General features: G+C 46.1%; 1 protein-coding gene across 1 annotated transcript in view; it reads left to right on the top strand.

Moving 5' to 3' along the window:
* Positions 1–22,400, top strand: part of KIF5C (kinesin family member 5C) — a 129,060-nt gene that overhangs the window by 49,558 nt on the left and 57,102 nt on the right. Inside the window, exons 10-14 of the mRNA XM_040358021.1 lie at positions 266–414; positions 497–645; positions 5,817–5,992; positions 12,176–12,244; positions 14,465–14,671. Of these exons, the coding sequence (XP_040213955.1) occupies positions 266–414; positions 497–645; positions 5,817–5,992; positions 12,176–12,244; positions 14,465–14,671 (750 nt within the window). The remainder of the gene's footprint in view (positions 1–265; positions 415–496; positions 646–5,816; positions 5,993–12,175; positions 12,245–14,464; positions 14,672–22,400) is intronic.

Below are 22,400 nucleotides of genomic sequence, written 5' to 3'. Positions count from 1 at the left end.
TTCCTTTTTCCTTTTTCCTCTGGATTGGTGTAATAGACCCCTTTTATTTTTCATCCAAGAATGACACTTAAAAGAAAAAGTTAAGAAAAGGTGCCCTTGCCAACTTTCTAAAAACCCTGCCCTGTCTGGTTTTAGTGCTTCCCCAGTCACTTACCTAGAACAAGCATGCAGCTAGTGACGTCTGAGTACAGTTAGAATTCCTGATCTGTAATGAGTAAAATGAATGACCACATTTGGTATTTGTCCCTTTTTATTTTTCCTGTAGAAATCCCATGTACCATACAGGGACAGCAAAATGACCAGGATACTGCAGGACTCTCTCGGTGGAAACTGTCGAACTACTATCATTATTTGCTGCTCTCCATCCATCTTCAATGATGCTGAGACGAAGTCCACCCTCATGTTTGGCCAACGGTAAGCGATCTACCCCTTGACTTTGCAGAGAACCTTGATGTCTACGGAATCCATCTTGGTTTTACTTTTTATTTGGTTGCAGGGCTAAGACTATTAAGAACACCGTATCTGTCAATCTGGAGCTCACTGCCGAGGAGTGGAAGAAGAAATATGAAAAAGAGAAGGATAAAAACAAAACGCTCAAGAATATCATTCAGCACCTGGAGATGGAGCTAAACAGATGGAGGAGTGGTAAGGAAATTACTTACAAATGATCTTCTGAGTATTCTTCATGCAGCATAACTAGAATAGACTCTCTGGCAGGGCCACTTTGGCCAAATTTCGATTTGTATGGATTTTAAAGGAGAAGTTTAAAATAAATGACCCCGAGCCCCCCCCCCCCGCCCCCCCCCCCCAGGAGCTTTATGCCATAATGGGCTAGTGTGCGCTGCAGACTTGCTTGTCAAACGGTGCCCTCCAGGGAGCGCTGTCAGCACTCCAGCTGGTCATGGGCACCTCCGTCTTATCCTGGCCTTCTTTCTGGGTTCGCTCTGTTCAGCCACTCAAAAAGGCAGACCACGATAACGTCCCTCCCACCCATGCGCATGGAAGTCACATCATCACGGTACAGTTCCATAAACGTACATTAAACTGTGCATGTGGGGCTCAGTGTATATTGCCGCCAACAGGCAGGTAGATTATTGACAGAAAAGACCTATAGGATCTATTTTGTCATAAAAAAACCTTGCCTGTCGGCTGCTTTTATCATTTTTATTTCAATTCAACTTTTAAAGGTAGTTAGTTTTTTCCCGCTCGCATATCAAAATTAGTGTCTAATGCAATTTGATGGCAAAATCCATTAAGCCAAAATCACTCCACTCATCCCTAGTATTTTAGTATTAAACTGTTTTGTTTTGACGTTGTTATTCATGCAAAAAAAAGTATGTAACGCTTAAAAAAAAACAAAAAAAACCCTGAAATTTATACAAATGCATACTCCTGTTTTGCATGATGTGTTCTCTGTGGATGACGGTGCAGCATTTAATGCAGGGGTCTTCAAACATTCTAAACAAAGGGCCGGTTTATTGTCCTTCGGACTTTTGGAGGGCCGAACTTTGGCCAGCGGGGTTGGAAATTTTCCTGGCATCAGTGGGACTAAACATCTGGTATTAGGGGAAGGAATAGTGCCCCATCGTTGGTATCATAGGCAGGAATATTGCCCCATTTATGGTGTGAGGACTCGTGCTTGGAAGCATTGAACTGACACGATCGGTTATTTAACCGATGGTGTGTGGGCGCGACGGACCATCAGTCAGCTTCATTGGTTAACCGATGAGAACGGTCCTTCAGACCGTTCTCATCGGATGGACTGATCGTGTGTACGCGGCTTTAGTGGGAGAAATGGTGCTCCATTGTCGGTGTCAGATGGCAGAATAGTGTCTTGTATCAGTGGGAGGGATAGTGCTCCAAGGGCCAGATAAAGGCAAGTAAAGGGCCGCATCCGGCCCTCGGGCCGCAGTTTGGAGACCACTGATTTAATGACGCCAAAGTGCCCTAAACACGAGTATTTCCCTGCCTTGGCTGTGTGCTCTTCTTTCTTGTATTCTGGCTTTTAGACATCCCTGGGGCTTCACTGACTGCACAGCGCTGAATGTATTTTTGATTAGAGCCATGACGTTGCCATGGTTACGGCGGCTGGCAGGTCCTCCAGGTTGTCGAGTTTATGTCTCACAAATGTGATTACAGTTTCAATAGCGACTTTATTTATCGCGCTCTACAGCAGTTCTCTGATGAACACGAGTGAATTTCCTAGATTTAGTTATCTGCATCCGGACACTGAGAAATGGTGCTGTCGGTGGCTGCGGAGTTCTGGCACGTTGAGCCCATAGAGAATGCTTTCATTTAAAGGGATCACTAAACCTAAAATTAAGTCACATTGGCTACAGATGTTTTCAGATATACAAAAGTGGCTTGTATGGAATGTAAGATACGTTGCATTAAAGCCTAATGTACTGTACAACCATGTAAGTCTGGGGTGTCCAAACTTTTGATCTTTCTGTTCCACATTGGAAGAAGAGAAATTTGTCTTGGGCTACACATAGAATACACGAACAATAAGTATAGCTGATGAGCAGAAAAAGTCTGGCAGATCACTGGTATAAATCATGGACCTATCTGAGTAATAACTTTTTTTTGTAATATTTTTTTATTATAAAAGTAAAAGAGGGCAGCAGAAGACTAGAGCGATATTTTGATAATCTAACGCATCAATATCTGGTTCAATGGATGTAGTAGCAATTCTCAATGATTTCTCAAGGTGCTCATCATATATTTTAAAAGGAAAATGGTCTGGTGTCACCCGCAAGTCTCCTCCATCCCAATACTATACATAAAAACATAGAAAAAGTGTGGTTAGCCAAATAACATACCAGAAGTAAACTCAATGTAAAGTTCTTTGCAAAATGCCATGCGTACATAAACAACATAGTTAAATGCCAAGCCAAACCTCATCAGATATTTTGGTTCTAATTTTGCCGTTGTGACAGAGGCGTAACTAGAACTTTAAGGGCCCCAGTGCCAGAAACCACGAAGGGCCCTCCTGGCTCCCAACGGGGGCCCTTTACACTGATCCTGGTGGACCTTTTTCTCCCATCGTGGGACCCTTTATTACGGTCCCACAGTGGGCCACCTTCCTGCTGTCTTGGGGTCCACCCCCCATGGTGAGCCCAGTCGCACTGGTGTTAGTAGTAGCGATCCTATTGGATGCCTAGGAGGAAGAGCTGAACAGCTCCATGGAGGAGAGGACCGGAGCTCACTGCACCACGCTGCCTGCCATCCAAACTCGCTATAATGGGGTAAGGGCCAGATCGACTGGCGAACAGTGGGGGCAGGGTGCCACTTAGGGGGGGAATTGGTTGTTGGCTCCCCCTCCACTGGCCGCCCCTGGCAGGATTCCCTGAAGGGAATTGGCTGCGTGCTTGAAAGCATAAACTACCTTCTATAGCAGGGATATGCAATTAGTGGACTGTTGCAGAACTACAATTCCCATGAGGCATAGCAAGACTCTGACAGCCACAAGCATGAACCCAGAGGCAGAGGCATGATGGGACTAGTTTTGAAATGGCTGGAGGTCCGCTAATTGCATATCCCTGTTCTATAGTTTTAACTTGATCCATTAACCATTGCCTAAAGCTTTGACATATTCATCCATGAATGTTAATAAAGTTGAACTAAATAAAAAAAAAAAATTACGACTGGGCAGGCTTTTTGTCTGTAGTCATTTGACATGTAGGAGTTGATTTACTAAAACTGGAGAGTGCAAAATCTGGTGCAGTTGTGCGTGGCAGCCAATCGGCTTCTTGAATTAAGCTTAGACCAATAAAACCTGATTAGTTTTCTATGTAGAACTGCGCCAGATTTTGCACTCTCCCAGTTTAGTAAATCAGCCCCATAAAACAGCGCTTGACAAATTTGCTTTGAACCTAGGAGTCAGTTGTTTTTTTTTTTTTTTTTAACTAACAAAGCTTTCGTTTCCAAAAAAAAAAAAAGTTTTTTTTAAATTTCACGTAAAGAAGTCTAGAACCAAATATCATGGGCAAAATATCATGGGTATTTAACTTGCGCAGATAATGAATATATTCTGATGTGACTCAACAGATGTTTTATGCAATGTGTCAGTTTTCTGTTCAAAGTATAAAATGTCAGAATAAAACAAAAGCTATTAATTTATAAATTCAAAATCTGGCAGCTGTCTCGTTCAAAACTCTGTATGTTGGGGTTAAAACTTGTAATATGTTATGTGTAACATGCTGTATGAGATGAACTCTGCTACCCTCCCTGCTTGTCTCCAGCACTGTGCGCGGGGACTAGTAGGGAGGAGAGGTGAACCACGATGTTCACGGATTGGCTAATGCCGAAGAAAAGGGAGGTGTGGGAGAACTTTTCTGCACAGAAGGAGCTGATCTACTGGGGGAATGAGCGGAGAGAATACACGGGGGTGCCAGTATGTGAAGAAGAAAAACCTTAGCTCTGCTTCGGGTAAACAGCAAAGCTAAAGTTTTAACACTAACATTTTTTTATTATAGAATAGGAATTGCTGCTGCCTGGTACAAACAGTGGGCTGGCAAAAGCCCAGGCGCCAGGATGAAATTTCTAGTCGCCATGGCGACCTGGCACCTGGGATTTGTCAAACCCTGCCATAATGTGTCTACTGCAATTAAATGCTCACCGGCTTGTTCAGTCCTCTGCGGAATGTACATTGAACTGTACAATTCAGTTTACATTCTGGCACAATGCCGATGTGCCAAAATGACTGCATTCTTGCTTATAAGTGGGAGTGACTTCATCCTGTGCCGACGAGCGGCACCCGGAAGAAGGTGCTGGAGCTGATGAGGGACCTCACAGGTGTCGGAACTAAAAGTGTTTTGATCCTTTTAGTTCGGCTTTAGGGCTTTTGTTGAAAGGCTTCAGACTTGTGTTGATGACATCAGTTTTGAGATGCTTCTGAGATCATTCAGAATTTATTCACAAGTGCATTTCACTTACAGTTGACCTCATGCTGACCAGCACTTGACCTGCTTCTGATAGGGTTTGCTTGCCCATAGGATTTTATAGAGATGCTAATAAACCATTTTTAAAGTAGATTGGCTGATCCTCCCTTTGGGCCTGGTGATTGGTCTCTAGAGCATAGTTACCTGAGGGTTGGCAGTGCTGACATGGAGCTTACCTTAAGTGGACTGCTGCAGTGAGGTGAGTAGGGACCACATAGTGGGTAGTATACTTTGCTGTTGGAATGGGCTATCAGCACTTTGGCCTGAATAGGCAACATAACAATATCTCTCTAAGGCCAAACTCAAGGGAGGAAAAACTATCCCTTGCAGCTGGGCTGTGCCCCCCAATGCTTGGGTTAATAGCTTGTTTTGTCCACGGGATGGGAGAAACGGTTTTACTTACCCCATGCCCGCCACGATCTGGCGTTGGGTTGTCTCTCGGCATTCTTACTTCCAGAGCAGGGCTGTGGTCTTGATTACGTCGTCCTACACCGGTGGAGCGTGGTGGCGTGGACGATGTGGGGACTGGTCTAGCTGTGGGGAGGAGTGAAGGATCTGGTAGGAATATTTTTCTTATTTCCCCTAGACCTAAATGAGCAATTAACCCTTGCAGTGCAGTCCTAGCCCCCACTGCAAAGGCTACGGTAAAGGTTAGAATCCCCATCAGCTTTTGGTGTCTGTGTCAATGTTGAAAGAATTTCCCTAACTTTCTGTGCTGGTAACAAAGTTGTCACAGTGCAGGAAGTGAGAGGAATTCTGCTGAATGAGGCTTTGTCATATGCACTGGGAAAGGGAGCCAATGTGATTTTATATCTTCTAGTAAGGGTCAGTCCTTGTGATGCAGCAATAAGACCTTTTATATTTTTGTCTTAGGTGATGCTGTGCCACTGGACGAACAAACAAGTTCTAAGGATCAAAAGAGCTTTGAGCCATGTGACAACACGCCAATAATTGACAACCTATCCCCAGCCACTGCCTGCATCTCTTCAGAGGAGAAGAAGAAATTTGAAGAGGATATTGCCAGCTTGTACCGGCAGCTGGATGACAAGGTAGAGTCTGGTATTTTTTTAGTCTTGGCTGCAGTGGCGGCTGTCGCTCAAAATTTTTTGGGGGGTGCAAACAAACGAAAACAAAAAAAAATCAATTGCAGCCTCCCCGGCCCATCAAATGCAGCCACTGTGCCCATCAAACGCAGCCACCAGATTCCCCCCACCCGGCACTTATCTTTCTTGGGTCAGCGATCCTTCTCCACGTTCCCTCGATGTCTTCTCCCGCCCTCGATGTCGCTTCAGCCAATCAGGTGACCGGTAACCAGACCCGGTAAACCTGATTGGCTGAGGCGTGTGTCAGTGTTGACCAGGGAACGCACACCCTGTGCACCCTTTGGTCAACCATTTGGAAGCCGATTAGAGCCCACCCTTCCAAAACACACCCACTGCTGTTATTCAGATGGCCGGCGCTCAGCAGGGGGCCGGCCACCTAAATAGTGGACGGCAGTGGCGACAATACAAAGATTCATGCAATGCATGAATCTATGTATGTTGAGTGACAGTGCAGGAGAGAGTGGACGGCGCTCCTGCGCCCACTATGGACGCGCGGCCACTGCTTGGTTGTATATGGAACACAGATGAAATAAACAAAATTTTAAGTTTTTAGTTCTACTTCAAAAGAAGTATGGCCAAAGCTCTTTTTTTTGCCGTACTTCTCATGTGAGTCACAGGAGTGTACTTATGCTCTCCTGTGACCCAGTTTGTTGACGTCACCATCCCGCTCCAGACTATTGACAGATCCTGACAATGTCGGGAGCCACCAAGATGCCTTACTGGCAGCTGGCTCAGCCTTTCAGCTTGTGGCTGAGAGTCAGCAGCTCCCGCCCCTTCCACAGTCAGGCGCTCCAGTGAGTGCTGGAGTGGCAGAGTAGAGAATTGTGATTGACACACCACTACTGTGCTCAGAGCGGAACAAGAACATGCGTGGTCAGCAGTCATGTCATCGCTCAGTTCTTGGGTCTAGAGCCAGTTGGGGACAGCTCCAGCATTGGAACGATTCTGCAGTATATAGGGGAGTATAGGTTATTATTTTTTTTGGGCTTCCCACACTTCTCCTTTTTAAGCCTTCGATTTAGATTGCTGAAGGGGTGAATTTTTGGCATAATGATGGAATAGAGATGTTAAAATTATATTAAATGCGACAAAGGCCACCACCACTGTTTAGTGATGGTTGTTCCAGTTTGATGTAGATGCCTCGGGCTAGATTCAGCATTGATTTACGCCGGCGTATCTATAGATACGCCGCGTAAATTCAAAGCTGCGCCGGCGTATCTTTTTTTCTGTATTCAGAAAGCAAGATACGCCGACATTAGCCTAAGATCTGACTGGCGTAAGTCTCTTACACCGTCGTATCTTGGGGTGCATATTTACGCTGGCCGCTAGGTGGCGCTTCCGGCGTTTTCGGCGTAAAATATGCAAATGACCTAGATACGCCGATTCACAAACGTACGTACGCCCGGCGCAATTTAGTTACGTCGTTTACGTTAGACTTTTTCAGCGTAACCTTATGCCTGCTATTAGGAGGCGCAGCCAATGTTAAGTATGGACGACGTTTCCGCTTCGAAATTTGAATTTTTTACGTCGTTTGCGTAAGTCGTTCGCGAATAGGGCTGGACATAATTTACGTTCACGGCGAAAGCAATGACGATTTGCGGCGGAATTTCGAGCATGCGCACTGGGATTGTTTCACGAACGGTGCATGGGGTCACCATTAATTTAGATAAAACACGCCCCCCTCATCATCATTTGAATTAGGCGCGCTTACGCCGGCCCCATTTACTATGCGCCACCGTAAGTTAGGAGGCAAGTGCTTTGTGAATACAGCACTTGCCTCTCTAACTTACGGCGGCTCAGCGTAAATACGATGTGCTGCGCCGCCGTAATAATGGGCGCAGATATCTGAATCTAGCCCCTCCTTTTTAGGCCTGTTTAAACCCAGTTCTCTCTATCCAAAATGCGCACCTCACTGTCCTCGATTCCCTTTTTTAATCAAGGGTTGGGAAAACCGCTGAGCCTGTCCTCCAAAAGTGGATTTTTACTTTCCCAAAGTTGAGCCTAAAAGGTATTTCTGCGTTTTTTCTGACACTCCAGCTCCATACAGTGCATCCAGAAAGTATTCACATCGCTGCACATTTTGTTAGGTTACAACCTTATTCCAAAATGGGTTAAATTCATTATTTTCCTCAAAATTTTACAAACATTACCCCACAATGACAATGTGAAAGAAGTTTGAAATCTTTTCAAATTTATTAAAAATAAAAAAGGAGGAAAAAGATCCCATGTACATAATGTATTCACAGCCTTTGCTTAATACTTTGGTTGAAGCCCCTTTGGCACCAATTACAGCCTCAAGTCTTTTTGAATATGATGCTACAAGCTTGGTACACCTATTTTTGGACATTGTTCTTTGCAGGACCTTTGAAGCTCTATCAGGTTGGATGGGGAGCATTGGTGCACAGCCATTTACAGACCTCTCCAGAGATGTTCGATCGGGTTAAAGTCTGGGCTCTGGCTGGGCCACTAAAGGACATTTTAGAGTTGTCCCGTAGCCAGTCCTTTGCTATCTTGGCTGTGTGCTTAGGGTCGTTGTACTGTTGGAAGATAACCCTTTGCACAGACTGAGGTCCAGAGCGCTCTGGAGCAGGTTTTCATCAGGTTTTCTCTGTACATTGCTGCATTCATCTTTCCCTCAACCCTGACTAGTCTCCCAGTTCCTGCCGCTGTAAAGCATCCCCACAGCATGATGATTTCACCACCATGCTTCACTGTAGAGATAATATTGTCCAGGTAATGAGCAGTGCCTGGTTTCCTCCAGACATGACACTTGCCATTCAGACCAAAGTGTTTAATCTTTGTTTCTTCAGAACAGAGAATTTTGTTTCTCATGGTCTGAAAGTCCTTCAGGTGCCTTTTGGAAAACTCCAGGCGGGCTGTCATGTGCCCGGAGAGGCTTCCGTCTGGCCACTCTACCATACAGGCCTGATTGGTGGAGTGCTGCAAAGATGGTTGTTCTTCTGGAAGGTTCTTCTCTCTCCACAGAGAAACTCTGGAGCTCTGTAGCTCTGTAGCCTTCCCCAGATCTGTGCCTCGATACAATTCTGTCTCGGAATGTGTGGTGTGCGTGCTTTTCCAAATAATGTCCAATCAACTGAATTTACCATATGTGGACTCCAATCAAGTTGTAGAAATCTCTCAAGGATGATCAGTGGAAACAGAATGCACCTGAGCTCAATTTTGAGTGTCATGGCCAAGGCTCTGAGGGCCAGATTCACGTAGGGGAGCAGCGGCGTAACGTATCGTAGATACGTTACACCGCCGCAAGTTTTCATCGCAAGTGCCTGATTCACAGAGCACTTGCGATGAAAACTACGCCGGCGGCCTCCGGCGCAAGGCGGACCAATTCAAATGGGCGTGTGCCATTTAAATTAGGCGCGCTCCCGTGCCGGACCTACCGCGCATGCTCCGTTTCGCAATTCCCGTTGTGCTTTGCGCGCGTCACGCCATTTTTTCGAACGGCGACGCGCGTAGCGTAATTCCGTATTCCCGGACGGCTTGCGCAAACGACGTTCATTTTTAAATTTTGACGCGGGAACGACGGCCATACTTTAGACAGCAATGCGTTTGCTGACTAAAGTTAGGGCACCTAAAACGACGACTAACTTTGCGACGGGAAACTAGACTAGCGGCGACGTAGCGAACGCGAAAATCCATCGTGGATCCGCCGTAACTCCTAATTTGCATACCCGACACTGGTTTACGACGCAAACTCTCTCCAAGCGGCGGACGCGGTATTGCATCCTAAGATCCGACAGTGTAAAACAATTACACCTGTCGGATCTTAGGGATATCTATGCGTAACTGATTCTATGAATCAGTCGCATAGATAGAAACAGAGATACAACGGCGTATCCCTTTTGTGAATCTGGCCCTGAATACTTATGTACATGGGATTTTTTTTCGTTTTTTTATTTTTAATACATTTGCAAAGATTTCAAACAAACTTCTTTCACATTGTCATCATGGGGTAATGTTTAGTAGAATTTTGAAGAAAATAATGAATTTTATAAATTTTCGAATAAGGCTGTAATATAACAAAATGTGTAAAAAGTGAAGTGCTGTGAATACTTTCCGGATGCACTGTATTGGATGACGTCTGTTTCTTGCTATTTGCAACTCTCAAGCAAAGTTTTCAATTCTCCAGCCAAATAAGGGCAGTTTATTCATGTTTGTTTACTATCTAAACACTTATTATAGTAATATTATTACTGGAAATGTAGCACATTTTAGCTGTATTAATTTTCAAGGTTTTGGGGGTTTGCTGACCCTTTTTATAATTGGTGGTAATGATGGTGCGCTTCATCATAATTATGTGTTTTTTACTGCTCTTTGTGCGTATTGTGTTCAGAGATTTGCAGAGTACAATAATTAAACAAAGGGCTACCATCTCTATCATCGAGATCTATAGTGATCACTTGTAACTGTAATTAGCAGAACCGCTAATTAAATGAGATGTGAAATTTGTTCTAACTATGCAGATGTCTTATTAAGGAGACTTGAATGTGTGCCATGTTCTTTCAGAATATGTTCTTTCGGAATATGTTCTTCCCATGAAGATCCTACCATCCAAAAATATTTGTTATAGATGTAATTGGCCTGTAGAGTCCTTGCTGCTTATGCAACTTTGGGAACCCTCGAGGTTATCTGCCTGTCATGGTCCTTTGCTATATTCGGGTCTCCTTCTTGTAGCTGAAAATAGTATATTTATGGGTGGTCCCAGTCCTTCTCTTGCGTTCTAACTTGAGTCTGCCATACAACGATCAAAATTCAGCTATTTCAGCAAGAACATGCTGCATTTCAAACCATGTATGGGCAGGCTGATTGTACCAATTTGGATACAACCAGCATGTCGGATTTTTCTACAGCTATAGCCGCTAGCAGTGGTAATTGGATTCTGCTGGCCAGGAACTCTCCCCATCTCCCCCGCCGAGGGAGCACAATTGCCCAGATTCACAAAGCACTTACGCCAAGGTATAACAAGTTACGCCGACGTAAGTGCAAATGTGCGCCAGACCCTCAAACAGATATGCGCCTAAAACCAGGCTACACACCGCTGACGTAGCTTGCCGGTGTAGGGTGGGCGCACATTTAGGCTGCCTCCACCCCCCTCTGCGGTGCCACCAACAACCCCTGTCTCCTTCCCCCATCCTCTGCGGTGCCACTATCCCCCTGTGCAGTGCCTCCAATCTCCCCCTGCCTCCAATCTCCCTCTGCGGTGCCATCATAGGCACCATCACAGCCTGCCTCCAATCTCCATGCGCAGTTCCAAGCCAAACCGATCTCGGCTATTTTTACTGGCACATTCCCACAACCACGGACATTTACCAACGGGGGGAAAAAAGTGCCCGTTTTTATGAACTGTCCGTAAAAATATGGGCAGTTGGCAACACTGGATAGGCTTCCCTGAAGAGGTGAGTTTTCAGGGATTGCCTGAAGGTAGCAAGAGTAGGGGATAGCCGGACAGGTTGAGGTAGTGAGTTCCAGAGGATGGGAGAGGGTCTGGAGAAATCCTGGAGACGAGCATGGGAGGAGGAGACGAGAGAGCTTGACAGTAGGTGGTCTTGAGAAGAGCGGAGAGGACGGTTTGGCATAGGTTTGGAGACCAGATTGGTGATGTAGATTGGGGCAGAGTTGTGGATGGCTTTGTAGGTTGTGGTTAGCATTTTGAATTTAATTCGCTGGGTGATCGGGAGCCAGTGTAGGGATTGGAGGAGAGGTTTGGCAGATACTGAGCGATTGGTAAGGTGGATAAGTCTGGCAGCAGCATTCATGATAGACTGAAGAGGGAATAGCCTATGGAGAGGCAGGCGAATAAGAAGAGAGTTGCAATAGTCAAGGTGAGAGATAACGAGGGAGTGAATAAGGAGTTTGGTGGTTTCATTTGTTAAAAAGGGGCGAATATGCTCTGGTAGGCAATGGGGCATCCTAGAACCCCAGACGGGTGAAAGGTGGGAGAGGAAAGCGCGTGCAGAGGAGCCGCTTAAGATTGGTGGGGGGATATTGACAATCTGGTCATATGCAGTAAATAAGACACTTTTTTTTTTGCATGTAATTTTAAGTTCAGTTGTACTCGCTCACTACATAAAAAAAGATGGTTCCATATCTGACTTTTTTTCTCTCCTCCAGGATGATGAAATTAACCAGCAGAGTCAGTTGTCTGAGACATTGAAGCAACAAATGCTTGATCAAGATGAGGTAAGTTACTGTCAAGTACAAACCTACACACACACACACACACACACTGCTAGAAGTCCATTGATTCACATAGATGGTACTTTTTAGTTTTGAAAAATCTCTATTGCATGTAGTTAATTTATTCAATAGAGAAGGGAGTTGTGTTGGCACATCCATTGGGACAAGGATTAGATTGTATGCATTTTATTTCAGGAACTTGCAATCTAAAAGGTCTCTAACTCAAATTCATACATACTAGAGCCAATTAACCTACCAGCATGTCTTTGGAGTGTGGGAGGAAACTGGAGTACAGTGGAACCTTGGATTAAGAGCATAATCCGTTCCAGGAGAATGCTTGTAATCCAAAGCGCTTGCTAATCCAAAGCGAGTTTCCCCAATAGAAGTCAATGGAAACGAAAAATAATTTGTTCCGCATTTACTTCTATGGCATGCAATACCGAACCGTTCCGAATGTCACCGACACCCCCGCGCCTCTGGCCAAATGCGGTACTGCACACCCCATTAGCTTGAATTCTGCTTGTTTTGCAAGACAACTCTCGCAAACTGAATCAGATTTTTTTTTTTAAAGTTGCTCGTTATTCAAAACACTCGTTAACCACGTTACTCGTAAACCAAGGTTCCACTGTACTCCCTCTTAGAACCTCATGGTTGTGAGGGGGCAGGGTTTCCATGGAGGTATGAGTCTAGGCGCTCTGTGGATCATGGTAAGGTTTCTGATGCTCCTGAGTTCAGCTGACAATGGACTGTTTGCATAGACAACGGAATACCAGAAATTCAGGTATTGAGTTATGAAAGTTGGCACTATTGCCACTGTTCAAGTGCTAGTCACACATAAACTGGAGTTATGTGGTCAGTAGTGGGCCAGGATCTGGATGTAATTTACACTACACCAGGGGTGGACAAATTTAATCTGGATTTCAGGAGCCAGCCTTTTCCAGTGTAGGAGCCAGCATTTTTTTTTTTCTAACCACTTGCCGCCCGCCAATGACAAATTGACGTCGGCAAAGTGGTTGTAGAATCCTGACTGGACGTCATATGACGTCCCCAGGATTCTGAGCCGCTGCGCGCCCCCGTGGGCGCGCATCACGGCGATCGTTGTTGCAGGGTGTCAGTCTGACACCCCTCAACACTGATCAAGGTAAAGAGTCTCTCACGGAAACTCTTTACCACGTGATCAGCCGTGTCCAATCACGATGTAAATAGGAAAAGCCGGTAATCGGCTTTTTCTCACTCGCGTCTGTCAGACGCGAGTAGAGGAGAGCCGATCGGCTGCTCCTGTGACGGGGGGGCTTGTGCTGATCGATTATCAGCACAGCCCCCCCCGAGGATGCCCACTGGACCACCAGGGATGCCCACTGGACCACCAGGGATGGCCACTGGACCACCAGGGATGCCCACTGGACTACCAAGGATGCCCACTAGACCACCAGGGATGGCCACTAGACCACCAGGGATTAAAAAAAAAAGTATGCCACCCTAGACCACCAGGGATAAGGAGGACACAAAAAATGGATGCCAATCAGTGCCCACAATGGGCATCACTGATTGGCAGGCATTTGGCACTGATTGGCATCCATTAGTACAACACATACGATAGTGCCCATCTATGCCCATCCGTGCCGCCTATCAGTGCCCATCCCTGCCACCACATCAGTGCCACATATTGGTGCCCATCAATGCCACCACATCAGTGCCATCTCATCGGTGCCAATCAGTGCCGCCTTATCAGTGCCCGTCAGTGCAGTACCATCAGTGCCCATCAGTGAAGGAGAAAACGTACTTATTTTTCAATGTTTTATAACGGAAACAAAAAAACTTTTTTTTTTTTTTTTTTTTCTAAATTTTCGGTCATTTTTTTATTTTTTTGCAGAAAATAAATATCCCAGAGGTGATCAAATACCACCAAAAGAAAGCTCTATTTGTGGGTACAAAATGATAAAAATAGTTTGGTTACAGTGTAGCATGACCGCGCAATTGTCATTCAAAGTGCAACAGCACTGAAAGCTAAAAATTGGTCTGGGCGGGAAGGTGTATAAGTGCCCTGTATTGAAGTGGTTAAGAACCAGTTCCATTGACCACTACAACTAGAAAGACCCTCAGTTAGGTGCCAGCTTTAATTGTTAGGAACCATTGGCTACTGGCATTTGTCCATCCCTGCTCTTCTTTCCTTTTCTCATTATCATGTCCCTTCACGTCATAAATTTCTCCTTCCATCCTAAGCTCCTGGCATCAACTCGCAGAGATTATGAGAAAATCCAAGAGGAGCTGACTCGGCTACAGATTGAGAATGATGCTGCCAAGGATGAAGTGAAGGAGGTTCTTCAAGCCTTGGAAGAACTGGCTGTGAATTATGACCAGAAGTCTCAAGAAGTGGAGGACAAGACCAAAGCCAATGAGCAGCTGACCGATGAGCTGGCGCAAAAAACGGTAAGAAATCTGCTTTTGTATCATCCATCGTTCGATACTTGGGATATCCATGTGCTCTTTGTGTCAGATAGCTTGTTGGTTTGCAGGCTGAAATTTATTTGTTGAAATGCTTTTATTTTTATTATGGAACTCTATACAGTTGTTGTTAGAATTTCTTCTATTGTGTAAAGCTGGGAAGATTTAAGGGAAGCATAAGCATCGTAAAAGTAAAGCATTGGAGTATTATGGGATATCTGAAGAAGGATCCAATATCCTAAATGGAGTAAGCCATCTTTGTTCAGAGCTCCTCTCTAAAGTGTATATAGAGCCAAAATAAATAAATGTAATATAATAAAAAAAAAATTATTCATAGGCAGAATATGTTTGCAGGAAGACTGAGTAATGTCCATATGCAATGTTTAGCTTCTATACTGGGGGGGGGGGGGGGGGGACTCATAATGAATGGGACATGCCAGGGACAGTGAGGCTGGGGAGGAATAAGCAGGATATAGCTGGATGTCATGCCACCTCTGCACATATGCTTCTATGGGGTCTCAAGGTTTTGTGTTGGGGGCGCGCACTGCATACTGCGTGCAACCTGGCACCAAGGTGTACACGTACAGCTTAGTGTTCCCTCTAAAGAATATTGCAAACAGGCAGTAATGCTTATTGAGAAGAAAGCAAGCATGTCTCTTTTTTTAAAATAAAGACAAAGGGCCAGATTCAGATACATTTACGATGCTCCACGGCAGCGTAACGTATCCCATTTACGTTACACCGCCGCAGGTTTACAGCGTAAGTGCCTGATTCACAAAGCTCTTACCTGTAAACTTGCGGCGGTGTAACTTAACTTCGCTCGGCGCTAGCCCGCCTAATTCAAATGGGGCGGGCACCATTTAAATTGGGCGCGTTCCCGCGCAGAACGTACTGCGCATGCTCCGTCGGGAAAATTACCCGACGTGCATTGCGCTAAATGACGTCGCACGGACGTCATTTGTTTAGACGTTAACGTAAATGTCGTCCAGCGCCATTCACGGACGACTTACGCAAACGACATGATTTTTTAAATTTCGACGCGGGAACGACGGCCATATTTAACATTGCTTAGAACACCTAGGACTCAGCCCTAATTTTACGACGCGTATCTCGACGGAAACGACGTAAAGTTAGAGCGACGGGTAACGCGGACGTTCGTGGATCGCCCTAACTAGTCATTTGCATATTCTACGCCGACCGCAATGGCCTCGCCACCTAGCGGCCGGCATAGAATTGCATCCTAAGATCCGACGGTGTAAGTCAATTACACCTGTCTGATCTTAGGGCTATCTATGCAGAACTGATTCTATGAATCAGCCGCATAGTTAGGATGGGCGGATCACAGCGATACGATGGCGTATCAGGAGATACGCCGTCGTATCTCTTTTGTGAATCTGGCCCAAAGAGCCTGCCTGCTCCTTCATTTTTTTTTTTTGTTCCACAAATAAAATAAACGTATTATTGTGTATGCAGACTGTTTGCATTACAGTAATAAAATTTAGAATTTTATAAACGGCATTAGACAGAGTAATATCAAGGTTTTAAATGGGAACCTTTCTAGATGGGAATATAGATGCCATAATTGATGGTGCAATTTTCTGTGCTGTCATCCTTTACTACTTAATGAGGCGCTAACCCAGAACCAGTAAGGCAGACCATACATTTTTTATATATATATATATATATATATATATATATATATATATATATATATATATATATATATATATATATATTATAGATTTTTTTTTTTTTTTTTTTTGGTTACCCAGTGGGTTCAATGAAAAAAAAAAAGTGAGTGGTGAATCACTCCCGATGTGATTTCCCCAGCAGGGTTGCTTCCTTGCGGTCAGAACACAATGCTTGGTATTGCCAGCTATAACCAGCGGCACTGATCATTGTGTTCTGGTAGCGGGGAAGGCTTCTGTACAACCAGGGTGCACATACATGGATTGAGATCTGGCCAGTCCTTTCAGAACCAGCCAAAATTTCAATCCGTGTATGCAGTGCCAGGACAAGGGGCCAGCGGCCAGGGCAAAGATGGGTGAATTTCATTGTCCCCAGCACCACGCATCAGGTGTCCCCGGTTGAGTCCGCCCTTTACATTAGGTGTCCCCGGTTGAGTCCGCCCTTTACATTAGGTGTCCCCGGTTGAGTCCGCCCTTTACATTTGCATGCTCCAAAGTTGTTGGGCCCCTTCCCCCCTGTACTGTGAGATCAGTACTCACAGCCCGTCCTTCCTCTCCCCAGTCATGTGACAAATCACATGAAAGGGGAACAGAGGAATGACACCGTCCACTATCCTTAGCAGTGCGGTGCTGAGACTGAGGACAGTTCTGTCTCTATGCTGGCTCCTTTCTGCCCTATGCAGGCTGGAGGGAGGAGAAAGCCAAATCCTCCTTACAGCAGCAGCTATCGGCCACTGCTCCTTCTGAAAGGAGTGACACTGCAGTTATACTCCTGTCCGTAAGTAGTGGGACAAGCAGTCAACTCAGCAGCGCTCCCCCCTCAACACAGCGCCGGGGCAGGTGTCCGCTCGCCTTCTAGACCCGGCCCTGAATGTGTGGCCAGCTTAAGTACATCCATTGTCCTGGTACATACTAGTTCAATGGCAGTGGCCTGGCAACTGGTGAAATAAAAGGAAGAGCATGATAGTCCCAGGGGACTTGCTATAATTCAGATTGAAGCACAGACACACTGTAAATGGGACCATGATGTCACAACGCCAAAGTTAATCATACTTGGTGCAGCGGTGACTTGTCGTTAAGGTTTCCCTATCGAGATGGTTCCTGTAAGGACTGCGCAAGTGCAATCCATGGCCAACGGAAATCACCGAACCTCGGCTGGCATCCATGCTCATTCCTTAACATCCCCGTGGATTGGAGGATGTTAAAAAAAGAGCCAGGAGGCCGAGCGAGCGGAGCGAGGACGTGAGGCTGACTGGCCACTTTCCTCAAATTCCACGTCGCCCTGGATGCCGGCTGAGGTTCAGAGATTTTCGCCGGCAAGGATTGCGCCTGCGCAGTCCTTACAGGAACCATCTCGATAGCCGGAACCATATCGTCAGATCACCGGCACCGCTCCTGGGCAATAATTTACTGAAAGATTCAGCCCAGCTCATCCTGTACCTTCAAAAGAAATCCTATGCTGGCTCCATGCCATACTGCTATATATACAGTACATGGCACTGAATTAAGCCACCACAAAATATAAACCTGTCACTGCATCCAGTGTAGAGGTGCAGGTCACAACGCAACATTTTTTTTAACGTTTTTCATTGCTGGGTTATCCGTGTAATTTCATTTTCCTGATTGAATAAAAATCTCGGTCATTTGGGATCTGCTGATTCAAGTCTAAAGGTTTACAAAGGGTCAGCAATGTGACCTGTATGAAAGAGAATTGTCTCCAGCGATAAATTGGGTTTCTCTTATCTGCTTTGCACCTCCATTAAGATGTTTCTCCATTTATAAGAAGCCGCATGTTATCTGGATGTATTACAGCTCCTCTCGGAACATTGTCATGTGACGTGTTCAAAAGATGCGTTGGTATAATAAACCATTTAATCTTTCTGTAAGATGCGCTTTGGTTGTGCGTGTTTTATCCTTGTCCTTATTCTGAAAAGTCATAGGAAAGTCTTTTGGTAGCTGGGGAAGTGTAGATCATCTCAAGGACGGGGCTAGTTGAAGAGAACGGTTTTATATTCATAGGATGGTGTAGTGAATTTTATCTTGTGTGTCTGATTGCCATGTTTTCTGTATAGATTATCGATCTACAACCTATAATCGTAGGTCTACCTATAATCTATAGATCTACTTGTATAGATTGCCGATCTATAACCTATAAGCACAGGTCTACTCATAGCTAAAGGACGTTGGAGATTGGCCTGGAATATCGCACATGGCCACTTGGTTTTATATAGAGGAAATTGGCCGCACACCGCCGACGGCTTGAATGCAGTAAAATCTTTTTCACACGTGGCAAACAGACGGGATATAACAGGATGGTAGGTAGATGCGTTTCACACAAATCCAACGTGGATTAGTGTGAAACGTGTCTACCTACCATCTTGTAAGGATGAGCTCAAGCGTGTTCGCAGCTCCACTTGTCCACATCCGCCAGGAAACAGTCACTCCGCAGCGCTAGTCGCAGACAGTGAGACATTTCCTGATCTGTGCAGCTACGGATCGGGGAATGTCTTGCTGCCTGTGATTAGCACTGCGGAGTGTCAGCTTCTTGGCTGGCCCGGGCACACGGAGTTGCGAACACGCCTGAGCTTACCCTTATCGTCCTGTCAGTGCCGATCCTGACCTCCCTGGGGCCCTAAGCAAAATGACATGTCACATTAAAGTTGAGACGTGGGGGGGGGGGGGGCACTGACGTCGGTGACATGTCACATTAAATATTAAAGTTAAGAAGCTGGGGGTGCTGACTTCTTACCTCTTCTCCCATGCAGCCAGCGAGTTGAGAAGCGGGGTGAGGGGTCGAAAATGACTTCTCACCAGGCGGGGCCTCTAGTAGTTTGGGGGGCCCCCTGCAGCTTTGCGGGGCCCTAAGCGGCTTGCATAGTGAACCTATAGGGTGGATCGGCCCTGTGTCCGGTTGTATCCTGATAACGATTTTACTGTATTCAAGCTTTCGGTGGTGTGCGGCCAATTTCCTCTAGCTGTATTTTGCGGTGGCGAGACGGGGCGCGCCCATACTGGATGGCTGACTAATGTTTTCCCCTAAGCGCTCTCTCGCTCTCGCTCTCTCTCTCGCTCTCGTTCTCTCTCACTCTCGTTCTCTCTCGCGCGCTCTCACTCTCTCGTTCTCTCTCGCGCGCTCTCTCGTGCGCGCTCTCTCTCTCTCGTGCTCTCTCTCTCTCGCGCGCGCTCTCTCGCGCTCTCTCTCTCCATAGGTGTGAATCCAGCCTTAAGCCTCGTGCACACGATCTGATTTTTAGATGGGAATTGTGTGATGACAGACTGTTGGTCTATCTAAAATCCGACCGTTTGTAGACAATTGCTGTCGGACTTTCCGCCAACAAATGTTGAATGGCAGGCTTATTAATTTTCCGAAGACAACGGTCTGTTGTCAGATTTTCCTAACTTGTGTACACAAGTCCATCAGTCAAAAGTCCAAAGTACAAACACGCATGCTCAGAATCGATGCTCGCCAAACACCACTTTAGCAGAATGTGCCCAAAGGGTGGCGCTCAAGAGCTGAAATTTCACATAGTACATCACTACGATCGTGTTTGTTGGCCTACAAGTGTGTGTCCTGTTTGTATGCAAGACAAGTTCATGGCCGACGCCCTTCAGAGAAAAGTCTGTTTTTTCTGCGGAAAATCCAAACACGTGTACGAGGCTTTAGGCTGGGTTCATACCATTGCGAATTGGATGTGGTTTCTCCGTTTCCACTTCGCAATAGCAGGAATATTTTGACTGGCTCTCTATGGAGCCGGTTCACATATCTCTGCTGCGGCTCCGATGTGAATTGCCCTGACCCTGTGCGTCTTTTGGTCCATTTCAGGTCCGAATTCAGCCAAAAATTTGAGCTAAAATCCGATCTGAAACGGGGACGCGCCAGACCCCTGCTGGGAGCTGCATCGGTATTGGGTGTGAACCCAGCCTTACACTTGACTTTCTCCCAAAGTACAATTGTTTGGTGTGTGTCTAGTGAGTATGAGGCTTTAGGAAACCAGTTAACAAACTTGAAGAACTATAGGCAAAACCTTTATTTATTTTTTCATTTTTGGATGAAGCAAAGAAGCGTTGTAACCCCTGTCAGATATTTTTTATTTTTTGCCATCTGTGTTCCATTGCGGAGATTTCACTTCCTGTCCTCTAGCCAAACAGGAAGTGAGAGACCATCCCTGATTCTTTGGGAATCCCTAGGTCACCAGAACTTAGAATACCCATTATACCCAAAAATTAGAGTAAAGCCCTGTACACACGACCGGTTTTCCTGCCAGGAAAACTGCGCGGAGAGCTTTTGGCCGGAAAACTGGACGTGTGTATGCTTCCTCGCAGTTTTATATATAATTTCTTATTCCCCCCCCCCCCAAAGAATAGAATGCACTCCAGAGGTCTTGTTAGAAACGGAAATGTTGGCCGAACATTGACGCTGCAGACGGCCACTTGGATTCAAAGGCCCGGATTCACAGACAGCGGCGCACATTTATGCCGCCGTAGCGTATTTCCTGTACGCTACGCAGACGCAACGCAGAGAGGCAAGCACTGAATTCACAAAGCCAGTGCTCCCAAAACTGCGCTGGGTTTCCTAGGCGTAAGCCGGCGTAGGTGGAAGTGGGCATGAGCCATGCAAATGAGGCGTGACCCCATGCAAATGATGGGCCGAGCGCCAGACAGATATGTATAACGAACGGCGCATGCGCCGTCCTGTGGACGCATCCCAGTGCGCATGCTCAGAATCACGCCGGAACTACTCCCTAAGATACGTCGGATCACTGCCTACGGCGTGAACGTAACCTACGCTCAGCCATATTCACGTCCAAAGTAAACTACGTAAAATACGCCGGCTTGTGTTCCCTGGTGCAACCCTTTGCATGGATGCTGCTGAGTTACTCCTCCTTTATGGGGCATAACTTTACGACAAACGCTTAACTTACGCACACTTGCGTCGGGCGCATGTACGCTCGTGAATCGGCGTATCTCCCTCATTTGCATATTTGAATCGAAAATCAATGGGAGCGCCACATGCGTCCAGCGTAAATATGCGCCCACTCTACGCCGGCAAGTTACGTCGGTGGGATGAAGCCTGTTTTTAGGCGTATCTTATTATGTGGGTCTGGCGCACAGATACGACTGCACATATTTTTCAGTTACGCGGCGTATCTGGAGATACGTCGGCGCAAGTGCTTTGTGAATCCGGGCCAAAGTGTGTAATTGTTCTTTCAATGTTGGGCTAACACACATGCTCATCAATGCCGCCTACCAGTTCTGCCTATCAGTGCTCAATGCACCCTATCAGTGCAGCCTATTGGCGCAACCAATCATTGCTCCTCAATGCCGCCTATCAGTGCTCATCAATTTCACCTATCAGTGCTTATTGTCCATCCGTGCCACCTAACAGTGCTCATCAGTGCCACCTATCAGCGCCAACAATCATTGCTTATCAATACCGCCTACCAGTGCAGCTCATCAGTGTTGCCTATCAGTGCTCAATGCCCATCAGTGCTGCCTATCATGCCCATTAGTGCCTCCTATCGGTCCTCACCAATCCCACCTATCAGTGCCTCCTATCAGTGCTCATGATAGGGCTGGGGGGAGAAATAAATACTTACCCTCCAATATGGACCCAACTCACCCTACAGTGGTGGATCGCTTGCGCTTATGTCCAAATCAAGGACTCGAGGGAACCGGATCTGCAGATCATCTCCTCTCTCATCCACGGCAACTCCAAAACAGGGACCCGATATGGTGAGGTAAAGCAGGGCTCGACAAATCCCTGGGCGCCAGGTCGCCATGGCGACTAGAAATGGGGTCCTGGCGACTTGGCTTGGAAGGGGGGCAACCATCTGGTGGTGGCCGTTGGTATTACAAGTTAAACAGCAATTCTAATGTAATTTTTCACTATTTTCACTGCCATCTTCTTCCCTCTAATTAGAACCCCCAAACATTATATATATTTTTTATCCTAACACCCTAGAGAATAAAATGGCGATCGTTGCAATACTTTGTCATGCCGTATTTGCGCAGCGGTCTTGCAAGCG

The sequence above is a fragment of the Rana temporaria genome, chromosome 6 (genome assembly GCF_905171775.1).
Source record: "Rana temporaria chromosome 6, aRanTem1.1, whole genome shotgun sequence".
Lineage (NCBI taxonomy): Eukaryota > Metazoa > Chordata > Amphibia > Anura > Ranidae > Rana > Rana temporaria.
Note: the sequence above shows the minus strand (reverse complement) of the source record. Positions and strands in the feature narration are given on the sequence as shown.